We start from the raw sequence: 14,542 nt of genomic DNA, 5'->3' as shown, positions 1-14,542 counted from the left end.
CCTGCAGCACACCACCAGTCCCAAGCCTCCAGTCTCTGGCATCTCCTTCTCAGCCAAAGTTGAATCCAATTTACTACTTCACCCTGAATGCCATGAGACTGAACCTATGCAAGACTTTGTCCAAGGCCTTGCTAAAGTCCTTGTGAACTACATCCACAGCCTTTCCTTCTTCAACTTTCCTGGTAACCTCCTTGAAAAACTGTAAGATTGATGAGACACTACCTAGCTTGCACAAAGCCATGATGGCCATCCCTAATGGGCCACTATTCAAATACCTACATATCCTGTTCCTTCAAATACCTTCCAATAACTTGCCTACTACAGATGCCTGGCACACAGGGCTATTATTTTCTGGTTTATTCTTACCACCTTTCTTGAACAACATTAGCTATCCTCCAGTATCTCACCATAGCTCAGGATATTTTAAATACCTCTGCCATGGCCCCTGCTTTCTGCACTTGCCTCTCACAAGTTCCAAGAGCATACTTTGTCAGGCCCTGGGGACTTACTCAACCTAATTTGCCGCAGGCACCCCCTCTTCTGTAATCTGGATATGCTTCTACTGTTTTGCCTCAGTTCTTTAGACTCTGTGTCTACCTCCTGAGTAAATAGATGCAAAAATCTATTTAAGATATCCCTATTCTTTTTGGCTACATCTATAGATTATCTTACCTAACATCAAGTGGACCATTTTTTCCCTTGATGTCCTTTTGCTCTTAATATATAGAAGCCCTTGGGATTCTCTTTCTTGTCTGCCAGAACAAATTCATGCCTTCTCTTAGCCTTCTAGATTTCCCTTTTAAGTGTTTCCTTGCATTTCTTATACAATAAATACCTCATTTGTTCCTTGCAGTCTATACCTGCCTTGCACCTCCTCCTTCATCCTCCTAACTAGGGTCTCAATATCTTTTGAAAGCCAATGTTCCTTAAACCTGTTAGTCTTGCCATTTATTTTCAACAGGAGCATACAATCTCTGTACTCTCAATATTTCATTTTTGAAGGCCTCCCACTGACCAAATAACCCTTTGCCAGAAAGCAACCTATCCCAATCCACACCTGTCAAATCCTTTCTGATGCTATCAAAATTGGTCTTCCTCTAATTTAGAATCTCAAGCCGAGCACCAGTTCTATATTTGGCCATAAATGTTCTATGTTCTAAATATCTTGAAAATAATGGAATGATGATCAATGGATCCAAAGTGTTCCCTTATATACACTTCTGTCACCAGCCCTGTCTTGTTTCCTAATAAGAGATCCAGTATTATACTCTCTCTAGTTGGGATCCCTTTATATTGATTAAGGCAACTTTCCTGAAAACATCATCCCTTTTTTATTCCTCAGTTCTCCCCATATAGCTTCAGTAGATGAGCCTTCCAGTCTGACCTGTCTGAGCACTGCTGTGACATTTTCACCGACAAATAATCCCTACCATTCTTTAAAGCCTGAAAGAAATGACCCCCAGAACACTGAACTGCCTGTCCTGCCCCTCCTGCAACCAAGTCTCACTAATGGCTAAAATATTGTAATTCCACATGTTAATCCATGCTCTAACATCATCTGCTGAACCTAAAATACACCTGGCATTGAAATAAATGCAACTCAGAATATTAGTCACATTATACTCATCCTTTTGGTTCCTGTCTTTGTATGCAAGCTTAACATTTACTTTCCTCACAACCACTACTCCACTTGTGTTTAGTTAAACTTTTCATAAAGATCCAAGAATTTTAACGAGAAAGTATATTTTATTATAGTTATAAGAGCTATTGAGTAATGATTACAAATTTTTATTTGCAAAGGCTCTGTATTTTTCATTTAGTATGCTTGAATCTGCCTGCATGAAGTCTATATTAACTATTAATAAACACTGCTGTTTCTAGCCTAAGATATTAATTTCTCTGAATAATTTAAAAATGATCACTTAACTCAAAATGGCGATGTCCTTTGGCTAGTAGTAAATACTAACAATAATTCTTTGGAATAAGAGAAGAAAACTCCACATTTCTTGGTTATTTTCTATGACCATTTGATCATTAAAAATCTAATTATCCTGTAGATTAGAAAGATTGTTTCCTTACTGACCAGCAATTTATAACGTTTAGCAGAAGCCCCAGATCCCAACGTTGTGACCATTTAATAAATCTTAAAATAAACAAACTCAGAACAGCTGCTGAATTAGGTGCTAGAAATAAGTTTACTATTCTGTTATTTCAAGTATGCATTGCATTACAGAGTGTAGAACACACAAAAATGTATGTTCAAAGAATAAGCATCGATAGCAAAACAATATTGCACATTATTACAATTGTAATAGAAATAATTAGCATAAACTTCCTGCAATCTGACTCAGTGTCTATTCCTTCATTATGAAGACATCATCACAAAAGGTAGACATTGCTGGTCATAGTTGAATGGATCTGCAGAGTCAGATATATATGCTTTTTAATTAACATTTTACAAACACAAACATTTAAAGCACACAGGTCCACATCCTGATGATACACAAGAAATAATTAAAACCTATTTATGATTGTGCTAGTCTCTCAAAGGCATTGTTTAACATTCAAATGTGGCATTCAAAGCATAAAGGCTGTCTGAGATTCCCCAGTACATTCGAACATCTGCATAATCTTACAATCTTTATAATCACATTTGTACCATGAATACTTAAGGTCTCCTGAGATCTCTGCTTCTGACAACAATAACATGGAAGTTTTTTTTAATGAAATCCATCTTGTAATTCCTGGTGACTTATTATCAAAATCGTCAATTTTTCTCCCCTCACCTTCACATTTTAAAAAGAAATCTTAAGCATGATTTATGCTTTTGAAGAATACATAATATAATTTGACATTTTCCAGCTGAGGTATAGCCTAGTTACAACTACATGCTTCATTACATACGACTCCCTATGAGCGGATGAACGGACAGAAATAGCAAAGCTATTTAAATATATAAAAAAAGATGAATTCATGCCAGATGTCCATTTTTCCCCTCAACTGAATAGTACTCTCACTGACCAGATGCCAGTTTATGAAGTTGATATGGTTTCCAAACAATGTATAAAATGCATACTTAATTTTGAAATAACAATTTTAATTTTTACTGCTTCTCTATATATTTTTGCTGCTAAACATTCAAACTTTCTGCCAATATTATATCTCGAATATTACACTTAAAATGTCTTTTACAAACAATTAAACATTGTTAGTATGTTCTACAAAATTCAGCGAGGATTCAACGGGCTGAATAGCTGCCTTCTGTGCTGCAACAGTTCTATAATTTTCATTACTGATAAGATGGATCAATCATTTCTATGCATGTGTAAGTATACACTAAGAAAAAATATTGTGTGTGTGTAACTTTAAATATTTCTAAGATCATTTTGATTAATGAATGATCAATATTGGGCAACTTGCTGTTACTAAGATTTATAAAGCAGTTAGTCATTCATCACTGTTTTCATTAATATTTAAAGTTTATTTGATTATTTCATTATATTGGAACTATTTAACACTTGCTATATACAAACTGTTTTTAACATTTACCATCATAAAGTGAAACTGACAATGAGTTTTGCAGTACAAGTCTTCATAGTTAAATGTGGAAATCTAAATGTAGAAGTCCAAATGGTGTATTCAGTGACTTTTTGATCATCTGTACAATGTGCTATTTTGCAATCTCCTCCAGCATGATTAAATGAACTGAAATGAACTTCAGCCTCTGCCAGATTATTTTAACTGTATATGACACAGTAAATGTTAAACATGTTGTATATGGTGTTAACTAGAAATCATAGCATAATTATATTGCTTTAAAATCTCTATGATCTTAAAAAATAATTTTGAGGGTTAATTTTCTTGGAAGAATATTGCAAAATATAATAGATATTATAAAGAAACAAAAGATATATTCATTTTCAAAGGTTAGGACATCTCAGCTTCTACTTCATCCTGGCATATTCCACTCCGGTAAGAATTTAAAATATTGCATGGAAGTCATGGCTTTTTCTTCCTAGTTTCCTGTTTCAAAGAATCCTTCAATAACATTGACTGCTTAACCTGCTTATTAACATGAATGTTGCTGACTACCTTGGATCCTCCTAAAATTGATTCTCAAAAGAGTACTAGAAAATGTGAATTAAATCACAAGGAACTCTAGATCTCTGTGGGTAAGTTACTTTAATTGTCAGTGTTGACTACAAAATCTTTTACTGAAGCAACAGATCACTAATTAAAATATCCTAAAATAAAATGAGACTGAGTATTGCGTTAATTAGTACAATATTCTCAAATTTATAGCAATCTGGATGTTTATTTTAGATTGTGGTCATATATGGAAGTCCTTGTTAAAAAGTTCAAAGCTACCAAGCACTGTGTTATAGCTCCAATCCAGCTATTTAAGCTACACATCTGATAAAATATCATTATATTTAAACATTCTTGATTTTATAACAGCACCAATTTAGCAACCTAACATATTGACTGAAAGAGTAGCAAAATCTATAGTGGCATACAATGAATTAAGACTTCCTGAATATATAATAAACTAAAAATTGAAACAGGAAGAAAAATACAAGCCTATTGATTCTTTTAAAAGTAAGTGCACATAGGCAAAACAGACTTGAATATCATGGTGGCCCCTGGGAGAGAAATTAGGTTCATTAATTAGTAAAGAATAACATTTCTTAGGATGCTGAAATTAATATATACATTCAGTGGCCACTTTATTAGGTACACCTGCTTGTTAATTCAAATATCTAATCAGCCAAACATGTGGCTACAACTCAATGTATAAAACCATGGACACATGGTCAAGAGACTCAGTTTTTGTTCAGACCAAACATCAAAGTGGGGAAGAAATGTGATCCTAAGAGACTTTGATCATGGAATGATTGTTGGTGCTAGATGGGGTGGGTTAAGTATCTCAGAAACTGCCGATCTCCTGGGATTTTCATGCACAACAGGCTCCCGGGTTTAGAGGATGGTGCAAACGCCAAAAGCTTCCAGAGAGCAGTAGTTCTGTGGGTGAAAACACCCAGTTCATGTAAGAGGTTAGAGGAGGATGGCCAGACTCCTTTAAGCCGACAGGAAGGCCACAGTAATTCATGTAACCATGCATTACCACATTGGTGTGCAGAGCAGCATCTCTGAACACACAACACATCGAATCTTGAAGTGGATGAACTACAGCAGCAAAAGACCACACCTGGTTCCACTCCTGTACCTGAGTGTAGAATGTGCATGGTATTCCTCAAATTTGAAATAAGGAATTTGGAAATAATTGTAATAAATATATCATTTTGAACAATTTTAATTTAAGTCCCTGTTATTGAAATATTAAGCTCCCTTAGTCTGAACAAAAAGTTTTCAGACATATGATGCTAAATTTCAGAAATTGTTGCAACATGCAACATTTGAATTTTTAAGACTTGGCTAGCAAACATGATGGATGGAATTAACTTCAAGTTCCACTCCAAATCACACACAATGCTGACTTAGAAACTCACCACTCTTCTTTCATTGCTACTATATCTAACTCCTGGAACAGCCCCCTGATCAAATCTGTGGGAGCACCTTCACTGGAAGAACTAAACTGATTCAGTACTGCAGTTTACCAGCACATTCTCAAAGGTAACTAAAAATGAACAATATCCTTTTACTGGGTAGAAACAACATTTCTTTTATATTCTAGATCTTCATGTGATGTATTTCGGCCTATTGCAGATGTTGATGGACTTCCTATCAACTTCCTATGTTGTTTTATGACAGGAGCTTAGCATTGACAGTCTTTCTTTGCTTAGCTATTGCAAATATTAGCACAGCCCTTAATTTTACCAACACATTCAATTATTTTTCTTCTTTAAGGTGCATAGCACTTTATAAATAGTACCCTGGACAGTTATTGATCGATCAAATATTTGAGGTGATATCAATTCTAAGATTACCAGAATAAATTCCACTGTGATGGGAAAAGTCTACTGCTGCCAAAGCTAATTAATGTGGAATTGGAAAACACTAAACAACCCTTCTGCTAGTTTGTAATTACCAATGAAACAAAGTATGCAAAAAGAAAGATGGTTCATAAAAAGCTCAATAGGCAATTACGGAATTCTATTTTTATCTCATGCTCAAGGTAAGCATTATAACATCAGTCACATTATATATAAAGTCTTTCTCATGCATGAATTTAAGGCTTAAAATGGTGTTTTATAGAGAATCCTCTAATCAGCAACAATCAACAGTTGACATAACAGGATCTGAAACGGATCGTTTTCTGGTGAAAAATCCAGCTGGGGTCTCCCATGTAAATAAAACTCAAACTTTGAATGGAAATACAATTTATATTTCTTTAGCAATATCAACAATTCAAACTGAGATGTTTGTAATAAAAGACAAACTTTGAAGCCTTTTAATTATGGACATGGTTTCTACAATTTTTATGATTTCCTCAGTGATTTTACACAAGCTCTAAAGCTCAATATATACCAAAGTGATTTAATGCTTAACTAAAAAAAAACAGCCACACATCTTAATTTTGGGCTAAAAACCTTATTATTACAGAGGAGTGGTTGACTCAACCTTCAACTCATAGAAGTAACTCCCCAACTCTAACTTGTCTACTCCCTTTGGCATTTCTTCTGACTTGAAGAAATAGCTTCCTTCTGTTACTGATAGGACCACAACCATGTTGTGGTTTGGAGGCTTGCGAGCCTCAAAGACCTGTACAGTTATTTTGGCTGGAGTCAGGGATTTATGCAATATCTCTTGGTAGGATCACCCATGCCAAACAGGTTAAAGGGCACCCATCCCTCGGTTCAGGGGTTCAGCTCAGGGTTAATAACCCTGACTGGTAAAACAAAATTTTTACGGAGACATCAATGAAAAATCCTTATAAGTCAGAGTGCAATGGTATCCCTGAGTCTCCATCTGGGACTTGCGTGCCAGACAATAGTGAAAACCAAGAGAAAGATACTGATACGATTGAAGCAATCCTAAACACTGCCAGAGATGGAGGACCTTCATTGCTGCCCTAAATGCCAGCGGTGTAACAGGAGTAAGTAAGTAGCAATAAAGAAATAGTTCCACATGGAAACAGGGAATGTGGAGTCCTTCTCGAGTTTGCTCTTCCTTGTTTTGCTCCATCTTCAGGAGTTCATCTAGGATTTTGTTCAAGTTAATAATAAAAATCCAATGAGCAAGGTAAGATCCAATGCAGAGTCTTGCAGGCAAATCTTCATCTCAGCTATTACGTGAAGCAAAAGGTGGGGGTGGGATGTGGAGAATGGGGGACAGGGGGTTGGTTCGAAAAAGACAAAGTTGGGAGAAAACAAATGGTTCTGGATCACTGCTTGTTCAGCCAGATGAAAAGCTAGACAATTTGTTCTTCTTTTAAAGAAAACATCAGCTCCTTTATGTGGTCAAGTCAGAGCTGACCCCCTACGTCAGGGTAGTTGGAAATTCTGTGAGAAATTCAGGTGTCATATTTATAACATCCTACACGTTATTTACAGGATTTTGTATTTTTTTAAAATGTTATATTTAAAATCAATGTAAAGTCGACAGCTGAAATTACTTGCACTTCACTTTAAACAAGTACTAGTGGAGTACTGACAGTCTTGCTGAAAAATCATTGAGCAGGCCACTAGGAGGAAGAATTAGAGTTAAGCATCCATGTGACTGAATTCCACAGATACTACTTGATTGGCTGAGAATTTCTACCATGTTTTATCACAGGAAATCTGTGTCCAGAGTTTAGTTTGCTTTTGGTTTAGTAATTGATTGGTTTGAAGATGTCAAGTACAAGTACAGATGTGCACTCAAACATAGTTCTATTATCCATATTGGTAAAAAGCAGATTTATCTAAGAACAGTTTATAAGTTTAAATTCACCAATATACCTGCAAAAAATTATTCAGAGTGATGGGGAAAAATAAGGTCCACTGCATCAGAAATAATGGGTGACTTCAATCTACATGTAGATTGGGTGAACCAAATTGGTAAAGGTGCTGAGGAAGAGGATTTCTTGGAATGTATGTGGGATGGTTTTTTGAATCAACATGTCGAGGAGCCAACTAGAGAGCAGGCTATTCTGGACTGGGTTTTGAGCAATGAGGAAGGGTTAATTAGCATTCTTGTCGTGAGAGGCCCCTTGGGTAAGAGTGACCATAGTATGGTGGAATTCTTCATTAAGATGGAGAGTGACATAGTTAATTCAGAAACAAAGGTTCTGAACTTAAAGACGGGTAACTTTGAAGGTATGAGACGTGAATGAGCTAAGATAGACTGGCAAATGACACTTAAAGGATTGACGGTGGATATGTAATGGCAAGCATTTAAAGGTTGCATGGATGAACTACAACAATTGTTCATCCCAGTTTGGCAAAAGAATAAATCAAGGAAGGTAGTGCACCCGTGGCTGACAAGAGAAATTAGGGATAGTATCAATTCCAAAGAAGAAGCATACAAATTAGCCAGAGAAAGTGGCTCACCTGAGGACTGGGAGAAATTCAGAGTTCAGCAGAGGAGGACAAAGGGCTTAATTAGGAAGGGGAAAAAAGATTATGAGGGAAAACTGGCAGGGAACATAAAAACTGACTGTAAAAGCTTTTATAGATATGTAAAAAGGAAAAGACTGGTAAAGACAAATGTAGGTCCCCTACAGACAGAAACCGGTGAATTGATTATGGGGAGCAAGGACATGGCAGACCAATTGAATAATTACTTTGGTTCTGTCTTCACTAAGGAGGACATAAATAATCTTCCAGAAATAGTAGGGGACAGAGGGTCCAGTGAGATGGAGGAACTGAGCGAAATACATATTAGTAGGGAAGTGGTGTTAGGTAAATTGAAGGGATTGAAGGCAGATAAATCCCCAGGGCCAGATGGTCTGCATCCTAGAGTGCTCAAGGAAGTAGCCCAAGAAATACTGGATGCATTAGTGATAATTTTTCAAAACTCTTTAGATTCTGGACTAGTTCCTGAGGATTGGAGGGTGGCTAATGTAACCCTACTTTTTAAAAAAGGAGGGAGAGAGAAACCGGGAAATTATAGACCGGTTAGCCTAACGTCGGTGGTGGGGAAACTGCTGGAGTCAGTTATCAAAGATGTGATAACAGCACATTTGGAAAGCGGTGAAATCATCGGACAAAGTCAGCATGGATTTGTGAAAGGAAAATCATGTCTGACGAATCTCATAGAATTTTTTGAGGATGTAACTAGTAGAGTGGATAGGGGAGAACCAGTGGATGTGGTATATTTGGATTTTCAAAAGGCTTTTGACAAGGTTCCACACAGGAGATTAGTGTGCAAACTTAAAGCACACAGTATTGGGGGTAAGGTATTGATGTGGATGGAGAATTGGTTAGCAGACAGGCAGCAAAGAGTGGGAATAAACGGGACCTTTTCAGAATGGCAGGCGGTGACTAGTGCGGTACCGCAAGGCTCAGTGCTGGGACCCCAGTTGTTTACAATATATATTAATGACTTGGATGAGGGAATTAAGTGCAGCATCTCCAAGTTTGCGGATGACACGAAGCTGGGTGGCAGTGTTAGCTGTGAGGAGGATGCTAAGAGGATGCAGAGTGACTTGGATAGGTTGGGTGAGTGGGCAAATTCATGGCAGATGCAATTTAATGTGGATAAATGTTAAGTTATCCACTTTGGTGGCAAAAATAGGAAAACAGATTATTATCTGAATGGTGGCCGATTAGGAAAAGGGGAGGTGCAACGAGACCTGGGTGTCATTATACACCAGTCATTGAAAGTGGGCATGCAGGTACAGCAGGCGGTGAAAAAGGCGAACGGTATGCTGGCATTTATAGCAAGAGGATTCGAGTACAGGAGCAGGGAGGTACTACTGCAGTTGTACAAGGCCTTGCTGAGACCACACCTGGAGTATTGTGTGCAGTTTTGGTCCCCTAATCTGAAGAAAGACATTCTTGCCATAGAGGGAGTACAAAGAAGGTTCACCAGATTGATTCCTGGGATGGCAGGACTTTCATATGAAGAAAGACTGGATGAACTGGGCTTGTACTCGTTGGAATTTAGAAGATTGAGGGGGGATCTGATTGAAACGTATAAAATCCTAAAGGGATTGGACAGGCTAGATGCAGGAAGATTGTTCCCGATGTTGGGAAATCCAGAACAAGGGGTCACAGTTTGAGGATAAAGGGGAAGCCTTTTAGGACCGAGATTAGGAAAAACTTCTTCACACAGAGAGTGGTGAATCTGTGGAATTCTCTGCCACAGGAAACAGTTGAGGCCAGTTCATTGGCTATATTTAAGAGGGAGTTAGATATGGCCCTTGTGGCTACGGGGATCAGGGGGTATGGAGGGAAGGCTGGGGCGGGGTTCTGAGTTGGATGATCAGCCATGATCATAATAAATGGCGGTGCAGGCTCGAAGGGCCGAATGGCCTACTCCTGCACCTATTTTCTATGTTTCTAAAACATTTCACTGTAACACCATCCATGGTAATCTGACAAAACAAAAAAATGACCTTCACAGTACTTCTGTCAGATACCAATTCATAGTAATATTATTGATACATTCATGAAATATTAAAGAGACCACTGGTAAACAAAGCTGGCCTATGTAACTTATTTGGAAGGTTCTTACAAAGTGTCAGAGTTATCACCTTAATTTATTAACCTCATTAAACAAAAAATTAAAAGTTATCAATCCCTGAGGGCAAGCTGAAAAAATGGAGGTCATTTGTGCCAACAAACTAAGAGCAGAGCCTGAGCGATAAGCTTTATGTGCACTTGCCAATAATTATTTAGAAATTAGCCCTATGCTTATTTAATATTTACACCTATTAAACATGCAAATTTTAGTCAAGGTTTACAATGACCTAGAATTAAGCAACCAATTTTTAAAAAATAAACTACTCATTAGTTCTATTTTAAATCCTTGCAATGCAACAATGCTGATTCTTTACATGGAGGGTAGATGTTAAAGATAATGCATATTCAGGTTATATTTGCTTTAGAAAAAAAAACAAGAAAATGGATGATCAACGTATGCCTGGAAACCCATTATCTGTTTTGCACATGAATGGACTATTCACACAATCCTCTGAACAAATTGTGCACCCACGTTTATATAAAATCCACTCTAATAGCAATTAATCTAATGCAAACATACTTTTAAAAACCCTCATCATCTGAAGTTGAGAAATGTAAAACCTCATAACAATACATGAACTTCAGTCATCACTAATTAAAAGTAACCAAAAAAATACAATGACATAAACAATATCCCTCGAAATTCTTAAGTATAAAGAATGTCACCAATTGCAAATTATCTCATATTAAGGAGAATCTCGAACTCTATGACCCTGGAGCCAGCTTACAAATGACCTTTATAGCTTTGTGACATGCATTTCGGAGGAAGGTTGGACAGGAAGGTCTGGCTGTCAGCTGCTCTATTGCCACTCGAAGCTCATAAAACAATGTCCTGTTAATAAAGAGTAGAAGGCTAGTTAGTTACTTCAAAGCACAACACACATATCTGCCATGCAGGACAACGTAGGCAGAGCACAGCAATAAATTAAAGGCCTATCCATTTTATATTGACTGGATGTCTTATCTACTTACAAGTCTGTTCATCTAGCTAATGTAGAATGGCTGCTCACTTAAGTGGAATTGATCAAATTAATATAGGAAAATTAAAATATTTAATAAATCACCTCACAGCATCCTTTAAATACATTATAAGTTTCTTGAAGAATTTATGATCACAATTAAACTATTGATGATTAGGTGTTCTCCTGATGTAACAGATTTTCATTTATGATAATAACCAATATTATAAAGTTATTTATCAATAAACAAAGTCATAAGGTCATATTTTGTTCACATAGGGGCAGAGTCCAACGGTCTTATAAAATATTTGACCAGTATCCAAAGCATGCCATGCTGCAATAGCCTGACTCCGTCTTTCAAAATTTAATCCTCATTTTGCATTTTAAAAGCATATTTTCCAATGATATTAAGAATTTTTCCACAATATACATGCTTAGAAGGAATAACAATTAGTATTTACCCATCAAAACTTGAAAACTTGATTACTTGCAGTGCTCCAGAATTACCCAGGGCAAGTTATATGATGGCAGGACAGATTTACACTATTTTTTTCCTGAGCCCCGTGGCTAAAAAAAAAACCCATATGCAGCCGAACGTGTGAGCTGATAGCAGGGCTGCAAACACAACGGGAACACTGGTGAATGCTGGGAAAACATTGAAAGATGGGAATAGACCAGATTAAAAGGTTCAGAAAGGACCAAATCACTGAAGTGCAAATTATAGTGGTGAATTCAACATACAATGTGTATAAGAGGTAATAACCACTCCCCCCTCCCCCCCGGGAAGTTTTCATGTTTTACAACATTGATTACTGTGGATTTAATTTGGATTTTTTTTTAAACACTGATCAACAGAAAAGGCTCTTTCACGTCAAAGTGAAAACAAATTTCTACAGATTGATCTAAATTTATTACAATTATTAAACACAATATAATTGATTGCATAATTACTCACCCCCTTTAATATGACACACTAAGTCATCACTGGTGCAGCCAACTGGTTTTAGAAGTCACATAATTAGTTAAATGGAGATCACTTGTGTGCAGTCAGTATTTCAATTGATTCTAGTAAAAATACACCTGTAGCTGGAAACTCCAACTACCACACCGGGTGTCAGATGGTGTTTCTGTCTTTGCAAAACAGAATTATTAGCAATCCTCTGGGCCTTATGGTGGATAGAAGACTCTTGACCATGTAGGGTTATCATCTGTTCGGATTCTGCTGCTGCTTTAGAGGCTATAAAAGGGAGTAAATCAAAAGCTCGTCCTGACATAGTTATTGAGATTCTCTTAGTGTTGTTTAGAGTAGGGAAGATGGGTTGTGCAGTTAGATTTTCATGGATACCTGGGCATACTGGGGTGGAGGGAAATGAAATTGTGGATGGCATTGCAAAGTCTTCCTTACAGAGCAGGCAAGTAGAAATTAGAATTCCCCAAGGCAAAGCAGAATTGAGAAGTAGGATTAAAAAAGGTATAGAGAAGAAGTAGCAGGAGGATTGGAAAAATGAATTAAAGGGGCAGGCATTATTTTTCTAGTCACTCACTAATTAAAAAGGTCTCAGACTGTTCCCTTTTAAATCGTAGAGATATGGTGAAATTAACAAGACCTAGTTTGGGGCATTGTGGGCTAAACTATTATTTAAAGATAATAGGAAAACATCCTACTGGATTATGTGACTGTGGTAGTCCAGAGACAGTCCAGCATATTTTGCTGAGCTATAACTGATATAAAAGTGAAAGAAACATATTGTTCAAGAGGCTGTCTGGCTTAAATCTATTTTGGTTTTCTATTAAATCCTTGCTTGGCCATCAAGAGAACCAACATCTGATTGAAGAGCTTATTGTTCAGTTTATACGTGAGACTAGGTTATATTTGAGAATTTGAGTTCCTTGAAGTGCTATAATTAATTATTCATCCTGCCGAGGGCAGTAATACGCTTAGATGCGTCTAAACTGCCGGAAATAGAAGAAGAAGAAGAGGAAGTCCAACTACTGCTGAATCAGTATCCTGGCAAAAACTACATCACGAAGACAAAAGAACACTCCAGTCAACTCTGTGAAATGGTTATTGAAATGCTCATCAGGAGATGGATACAAGAAAATTTCCAAGTCACTGAATATCCCTTGGAGTACAGTTAGTCAATCATCAAGAATCATCAAGCACAGCTGTAAATCTGCCTAGAGCTGGCCGTCCTCAAAAACTGAGCGACTGCGCAAGAAGGGGAATAGTGAGGGAGGCCACCAAGAACCCATGACAATTCTGGAGGAGTTACAAGCTTCAGTGGCTGAGATGGGAGAGACTGTGCATACAACAACTGTTGCCTGGGTGCTTCACCAGTCACAGCTTTATGGGACAGCGGCAAAGAGACAGCTACTGTTGAAAGAAAGTCACATGAAATCTCGGCTGGAGTTTGCCAGAAGGCATGTGGGAGACTCTGAAGTAAGCTGGAAGAAGGTTCTATGGTCTGTTGAAACCAAAATTAAGCTTTTTAGCCATCAGACTAAATGCTAAATGGAATGGCTAGCACAGTTTTAAGGTGCTTGGAAGTAGGTACAGAGGACATGTCGGGGTAAGTTTTTTTTTACGCAGTGTTGTGAGTGCGAGGAATGGGCTGCCGGTGATGGTGGTGGAGGTGGATATGATAGGGTCTTTTAAGAGACTCCTGGACAGGTACATGGAGCTCAGAAAAATAGAAGGCTATGGGCAACCCTAGATAATTTCTAAGGTCAGGACATGTTTGGCACAGTTTTGTGGGCCAAAGGGCCTGTACTATGCTGTAGGTTTTCTGCTTTCTACCATCAAAAACACAACATCCCTCCTGTGAAGCATGGTGGTGGCTGCATCATGCTGTGGGGCTGCATCACTGCAGTAGGCCCTGGAAGGTTTGTGAAGGTAGAGGGTAAAATGAATGCAGCAAAATCCTGGAGGAAAACTTGATGTAGTCTGCATCAGAA

At 37.6% G+C, this 14,542-nt stretch overlaps 1 protein-coding gene across 1 annotated transcript in view; it reads right to left on the bottom strand.

Moving 5' to 3' along the window:
* Positions 1-2,185: 2,185 nt before the first annotated feature.
* LOC140204134 (transmembrane protein 33-like) overlaps positions 2,186-14,542 on the bottom strand; it is a 150,834-nt gene continuing 138,477 nt past the window's right edge. The window contains exon 8 of the mRNA XM_072270532.1: positions 2,186-11,460. Coding sequence (XP_072126633.1) covers positions 11,334-11,460 — 127 coding nt within the window. The 3' untranslated portion in view covers positions 2,186-11,333. The remainder of the gene's footprint in view (positions 11,461-14,542) is intronic.

Source organism: Mobula birostris, chromosome 10 (assembly GCF_030028105.1).
Source record: "Mobula birostris isolate sMobBir1 chromosome 10, sMobBir1.hap1, whole genome shotgun sequence".
NCBI classification, from domain to species: Eukaryota; Metazoa; Chordata; class Chondrichthyes; order Myliobatiformes; family Myliobatidae; genus Mobula; species Mobula birostris.
The sequence above is the reverse complement of the archived record's forward strand: the minus strand, read 5'-3'. Positions and strand labels throughout refer to the sequence as shown.